The 6,791-nt window shown below is 39.0% G+C and overlaps 1 protein-coding gene across 10 annotated transcripts in view; it reads right to left on the bottom strand.

The window, feature by feature from the left end:
- Positions 1-613: 613 nt before the first annotated feature.
- Positions 614-6,791, bottom strand: part of CEP63 (centrosomal protein 63) — a 99,756-nt gene continuing 93,578 nt past the window's right edge. For 8 of the 10 annotated variants that reach the window (XM_047782909.1, XM_047782887.1, XM_047782897.1 and 5 more), the window contains one exon: positions 614-994. In XM_047782909.1, coding sequence (XP_047638865.1) covers positions 836-994 — 159 coding nt within the window. In that variant the 3' untranslated portion in view covers positions 614-835. Of the gene's footprint in view, positions 995-3,048; positions 3,220-4,104; positions 4,297-6,791 lie in introns of those variants that run through there. The other 2 variants (XM_047782876.1, XM_047782892.1) reach the window with 2 other exon arrangements.

The raw sequence follows: 6,791 nt of genomic DNA, 5'->3' as shown, positions 1-6,791 counted from the left end.
CAGGGGGCCTCATCCTTGGGTGGCAAGAGCCCTCCAGCCCACTTTCTGGTTTTCAGTTGCACATCCCAGCTCCTCTGCTGGATTTCCCCATGATGCTCATATACAGATGTCCTTCAGGGCCCCAATATCTGCTCTCATTCCTTGACGCCCTCCTTCTTGGTAGGCCGTCAGCTCCCATGGCTTTGAGTGCTGTCGACACCTTGAGATCTTTGTCTCCACCTCTAAACCCCTCCTCAGAGGCACAGAAGCCAAGATTTCCACCACTGGGTGTCCCCCAGCACCCACATTAACCCAGCCCCCATTCCCACCTCTCTCTTTAAGCAAGAGAAGGCTTCCTGTCTATGTCCCTTGGTCCCTTCACACACTTCCACCCAGCCTCCACATATCACCAGTGCAGCTGGCTAGTGCCCAGCCAAACGAACCCAGCCATCTGGACCACTCTGATTCTGAAATCCATGCTTCCGCCACATACACTGCCCACAAAGGAGGTTCCTACAGTTATTTTATTTTCAACATGCATCATAAAATTTTTATTTTAATTAGTCTATTCACGCTTAAGTCAGCAAGAGAAAGTCTCATTTTATGACAATAAATATTAATATGAGAAAAAAAGTCTAGCAAAGTGGTTTATTTACAAGTTACTGCTGGAAAATGTCCTTCAAACAAACAAGTGCAGTGAAAACACCTCAGAGCTAAGTATCAGTTTCTCAGATTCCTCACAGCAGTCTCATCTTCACGGTTTTTATATGTTCATGCTTTCAAAGAGCCGCTACTTCATGATGACAGTAACTCCTCAGTGTTTATTTTTATTCCATGTTTGTGATTTTTTAGGAGGCTACTTTAGGGCTGTGAATTGTTTCACTGTCTTTTCACTCTCTCGTTTTAGTTCTTCAATATGGGCATCCAGGCGCTCGAGAATATGATGAGACCTCAGTTCCTCCTCTTCCAAAAATCTTGTAGCAATTGAACCAAGAGGAGACAGAGGCAAGGGACACTTGAAAAGAAACACATTTTGACATACATAAGTTGAATAGTATACTTCTAAGACATAGTACTCATGATATTTCCTAACTAGCAATATTAAAAGGTGAGTTTTAAAAAATATTTTCCTCTGAAGAGATATTTGTTTTCATCCTAATAATAGCGTAGAAAAAAAAAAAAAGTTCTGCAAAAGTTAACACACACCCTTTCCTTCCTGACACAAGTTATATAAATATAAAGTGTCATATAAATATATTACTGGTCTGAAGACTTTCTTAAGTTAGACTTGTACATCCTTCTATACCTCAGAAGAGATATTAATTCCTGTTATTTCAAACTGACTTTTAAAATCTGAATGTTACTTTCATTTTAAAGCACAGAAAATCTACTTATAATAAATTAGATACCAGTTAAAATCAATATTTTCCTTCCCCCAAAATTTCAATCCACAGCCCCCAATTTGCTAAAACCACTGGTTTCAGAATTTAGATTTTAGAAAGGTCACATGTGTCATATTCAGTTGATCCTCATTTGCAGTAGTCATTTTGTATAAAGTCACCTCAAATACTGAATTAGTGTACACCGAAACACTGCTCTTGTGGGAAATACACACACGCTCTCACACACACACACGCTCTCACACTTCACACAGATTATAATCCTAACTCCTAAAAACAATTCATCCCAGTAAGAGTCTATTTTCTTTATTTTATAAAAAAGAAAACAAGGTGCAGAGTGTTTAGTGACTTGCCCAGGGCCACCCCACGAAAGACGTCAGAGTTAGGGTTCAAACCCTGTTCAACCCCAGCATCCAACTTCTTTCACTCTGCTGTGCTGCACCCCCTGCCCCAGCATCTCTATCCCCTGGGCATCTCAGTACAAGAGCTGAAACAAAAGGGCATGGCCTTGACTGACTTCAGCTGGAAACAAGCAAGTCTGATGACTCAAATTTGTGCAGCTCTGCACATGTTTATGAAAGACTGTGGAAGTGCTTATGAGTATGGCTTAGGAATTACAAGTGGTTTAGCAAGTAGGGGCAAATTTATAAATACCGAATCCATGACTCTTGAGGAATCAGGTAATATCCATAATCAAATACATTGATATTTCTGAAGTAAAATGCTAAGTGGGATAAACACTGGCTATACATATTACCTATTCAGTTTAGGCCAGGTCAGGTTTTAGTGCCAAATAAGTTTTGCTGACAAACTTAAGAAGATAGTTAGTTGTCAGGACTTTTTTTGGATTTTAGAACTATACACAAGTGAGGCGGGGATTTATTTTGACAGCTAAAAAAAAAACCTTCCCATGGATTTGTTGGCACATTTAAAAGTCAAAAACAGAGAACTTTCACAGGGACGGGACCATGGGAGGGTGATGGGAATGAATGGCCAGAGGCGAAGGTTCCAGCACAGAAGGAAAGGGAGATGGTGGCGTGGAGTCCTCGCAGCAGCTGCAAGAAAAGGGGACAGCCTGGGTCAAAGGGCTGCCTCTGCCCACAGGGCCACCACTGTGTGGCACCCCGTCCATGTTCCAGATATGTCAGATCTGAGTCCTTCCTCCACCTCCACCCACCCCTTTCCATTTGTTCCCTTCTCCCTCCCCCACTGTCTATGCCTCAGGGCTATCTCAGCAGGCAGAGGTATTCCTTGAACCATCATCACAACACAAAATTGATCCTCTCTGAAAAAGCCAGGAAGGGAATTTCCAATTCGGGCTAAAAAGAAATGAATACCTAACACTTATATTTCCTAAGATGCATAGGAAATCATAGCTGACTACGTCTTCCACAAGCAAAACCTTAAGACAAAAATATATGAGAATAACAAAGGTAGTGAAGATAGAGAACCAGCAGTAAGGGGTAAAACAACACGAAACAAAACAAAATCTCTGCTTTAAAATAAAAAAATGAAACCAAGTAAACTAATTAAACTAGTAAGATTAAAAAGTTTCCATACCGAAGATATAAAGTCTTCTTGGTCATTTATACTCTCAGAGATAGTGTCAGAAAAATTGGTTTCATTTGTATCTAGCACTGAAGGCAGAGAGTGAGTTTTGGAGAGAAAGTTAGATGGCAGAGACATGGTGGAGCAGCAAGGGCTGATCTGACTTCTCGCGGGGCTGAGGCCCCTGGACAGGGGCTCTATGCTATCCGACGCTTGTCCTCTTGGAGAGTGAAGACCTGCCTTGTAGTGCTCAGTCTGCATCCCATCCTCCCTGTGCTGGCCATGGGCTGGCCTGAACAGCAGATTAGAAAACAAAACAGATAAACATCGTAGCAACTTTCCGCTCATTTAAAACAGACTTGTGGGAAGTTCGCTTAAAAATACAGGACCAAGGAGTTCCCTGGCAGTGTAGTGGGTTATGGATCTGGCGTTGTCACTGCTATTGCTGGGGTCGCTGCTGTGGCGCATGTTTGACATCTGGCCCGGAAAAAAAAAAAAACAAACAAGACCAGACTACAGAGAAGGCTATAATTTATAAAATGAGCAGTTCCTCAGGCTAGGTGTTCTATCTATCACTCGGGCCTCAAATATCCAAGCCCCACGCCCCCACGCACTTACAATACAGCAAGGATGACAAACAGTGTGGTTGGTGCTGGGACAGAGGGAAGCACTGTGCACACAGAGGCACCTATCCTCATCTGGGGGGCAGAGGTGGGAGTGGAGGTGAGGGTTTCAGTAAAGACTCTTGGTAGGGAACTATGGAAGCCACACAGTAAGAGCTGAAGCCAGGTGGTATTTCATTGAATGCTGTTTTCTTAGGTAACAGTCCATCATTAGTTGACCAAAAATACAAAAGAAGCTTTTTATAAAAAGTCAACTTCTACTTCTTATAGGACTAGTGGGGTTGGAGAGGTGGGAGGTGGCATGAAAAGGCTCGGGGGGAAAGGCTGCTGTTTATACCTACATCCAGAGAGTCTAAAACCGAGGCTTGAATGAAAGTGCTATGTAACTCCCTGCATTTTTTTACCTAATAGTAGCTTTACTTGTGCACAATGTACTTCAGAATTAAGTAGAGAGTCTTTTGATGAAGATTTAATTTCCATAAATCAGAAAATATTCTCAAAGAAATGAGAATTATAAAGATACACATTTTAAATAAACCATGAAGAAATTTTACTTGAACACAGGTATTCTGCTATGTGTTGGTTTAAAGATCCTGTCATGGTTTTTTTTTGCACATCTGAGTAGAAATCTCCAGCTGGGATTTGGTATCCATCAAATCTTTCTGTAGTTGTTGATTTTCAGACACTAATTTATTTAATGCCTCAATATAATTCTCCTGGAGGTCTGCTAGTGAAATCTCTTTTGCCTAATAAAAAAAGAATACTGGAGTCACTTCATTTGTATAAGATCACTTGTGATCTGTGATACTGATAGCAGAAAATAACATTTTTTTAGCTGTAACTACTCAATCTATGACTTTATGTAGGAAAACGTGAAGGTTTGGTTTTGGCCCCCTAAAAGAGAAAAAGCATTCTGTTTCTTATAGTAAATGGGCATAGAAAATGAGGAGCACAGTGGGCCACCCTGATGTGCCAAGGAATATCGAAGGAGCTAGAGAAGGCTGGGAGTATGACTAAAGAAAGGTACAAATGAGAATCAAAAATAGGGGAAAAGAAAGAAAATAGTAGCCAGGGATTCTCCTTCAAGAAAGAGAAGGGTGAGCTTAGTGAAATAGGTCAAACAGAGAAATACAAAGACTTATGTTATCATTTACATTATCTCATATATATATATCTCACATTTATTTCAAAAATAAAACAAATAAATGAACAGAAACAGAGTCAGAGATACAGAGAAAAAAATAGTGGTTACCAATGGGGAGTGGGAAGGAAAGGGGCAAGATAGGAGCAGGGGAAAAAGAGACACAAAAAGTATAAAATAAATAAGCTACAAAGGTATACTTACTGTACAGCACAGGGAATAGGGCCATTATTTTATGACTTTAAACAGTATAATCTATAAAAATGCTGAATCAGTATGTTGTATGTACACTTTAATATTGTAATTATATATATAAAACTATAATTTTTTAAAAAGCTACTAATTAAAAAAAAGAGAGAGAGAAGGTTAAATAGTCCCAGAATACCTGTGGAAGAAAATCGAGAGATCTATTTCAAAGAAAGAAATTTGAACATAAGGTTCTGAACAGCAATTCTGGCTGGCAGGGACAAATTTTAAATAAATTATTCTCTGGTCTTATAGATGTTTACATAATATTGGCACCTATTCTGGCATATGAAATAAATTTGGATATGATAAAGCAGTATTCAAGGGTAACGCAGAAATTACTACTGCAATCTGGTCAAAGTTCTATGATCATAAATTTTATTCCTCTTCAATTCTAGGTGTTTTCTGGTAATATAGTACCTGAAAAAACAGAAGTCTGGATGGACCATTGTTTTCTAATGATAAAATATTTTCATTAGCATTCTGAAAATTTATGGGTTTTTTTTCTTTTCTTTTTTTGCTTTTTAGGGCTACACTGGCAGCATATGGAAGTTCCCAGGCTAGGGGTAAAATTGGAGCTGTAGCTGCTGGCCTATACCACAGCAACTCAGGATCCAACCACCTCTGCAAACCTACACCACAGCTTGTGGCAATTCCAGATCCTCAACCCACTGAGTGAGACCAGGGATCAAATCCACATCCTCATGGATACTAGTTGAGTTCATTACCACCAAGCCACAATGGGAACTCCTATGATTATCTTCTTTGGAATTTTATAGGATGTTTAGCTTGGTCTTTTCTGTAAAGAATTTTCTGAAAGTAAGCTGCTCCACAGTGCTTTGACAAACAAAATGTACCTAATGAAAACATAAATCTTAAAATACAACATTTTAACTACCTATACCACTAGTGACAATAAGTTACGAAATCTTTTAATAAGTTGCTGATGACAGATAAAATCTCAAAGGAAATTTGCAGGACATAGGAGTTAAATTATAAACTACAGTCAATTTTTTTTAATATGGTAAATAATCAGAGCTATTGCTTTCATTAGAATAATTAATTTTATTAAAAGTTATTTAGCCAAAATATTAATTTATAAAAGTTAATTCCCACCTTCCTAGATGGTCAAATGCAAAAAGGCACTTTCTAATAATTGTTCTTAATACATATACCATGTTTACATGGTATGTATCTTCAACACCAGAGAAAGTTTAAACCGCTGATGGTATTTCGCACCAGAGTAATGTCTGATGTCATTAAATGTACTTTTTAAGAGAAGATAATGTTTGCCTTTGCCAGGCAGGCATCTTTTAAACATTTCTCAAATTTATTATTTTATTAACAACAACTACAGTTAAATGAATGTGAAAGGTAATATGAAAAGCGCATAGCAAGCACATACCTAGCTGTGTCAAGAAAGGATAGTATTAGCACCGTTAGACAGAAGTTTCAGAATAAACTAAAGTGAACAGAATCTCTGGTCATAGTCTGGCTTAAGCACTCTCAGAGTTCCCAACTCTCAAATATGAACAGGTAATCACTGTGTTCACACATTGCCAAATGCTGAGCCTTTTGAAGATTCTGTGCAAATCAGGTTGGTTCTTGGTTTTCTCCACCACTTTAGCTTAGTACTGGCCTTATCAGTGCATATAAAGTCATTTTCCTCCCCTCCATTGTTCTTTCCTTCCCTCCTTCTATCCATCCACCCACCCATCCTCCCCCCTTACAGAATGTTTAGCTATTGTCTCCTCTCCCACTTTTCCCATCCTTATAGGTTTGTGCTTTAAAAAAAAAAAAAAAAATCCTTTCATTATAGGAGGGACTTGAGGAGGGAACATGATTAGTTGCATA

The sequence above is a fragment of the Phacochoerus africanus genome, chromosome 1, assembly GCF_016906955.1.
Source record: "Phacochoerus africanus isolate WHEZ1 chromosome 1, ROS_Pafr_v1, whole genome shotgun sequence".
NCBI classification, from domain to species: domain Eukaryota; kingdom Metazoa; phylum Chordata; class Mammalia; order Artiodactyla; family Suidae; genus Phacochoerus; species Phacochoerus africanus.
Note: the sequence above shows the minus strand (reverse complement) of the source record. Positions and strands in the feature narration are given on the sequence as shown.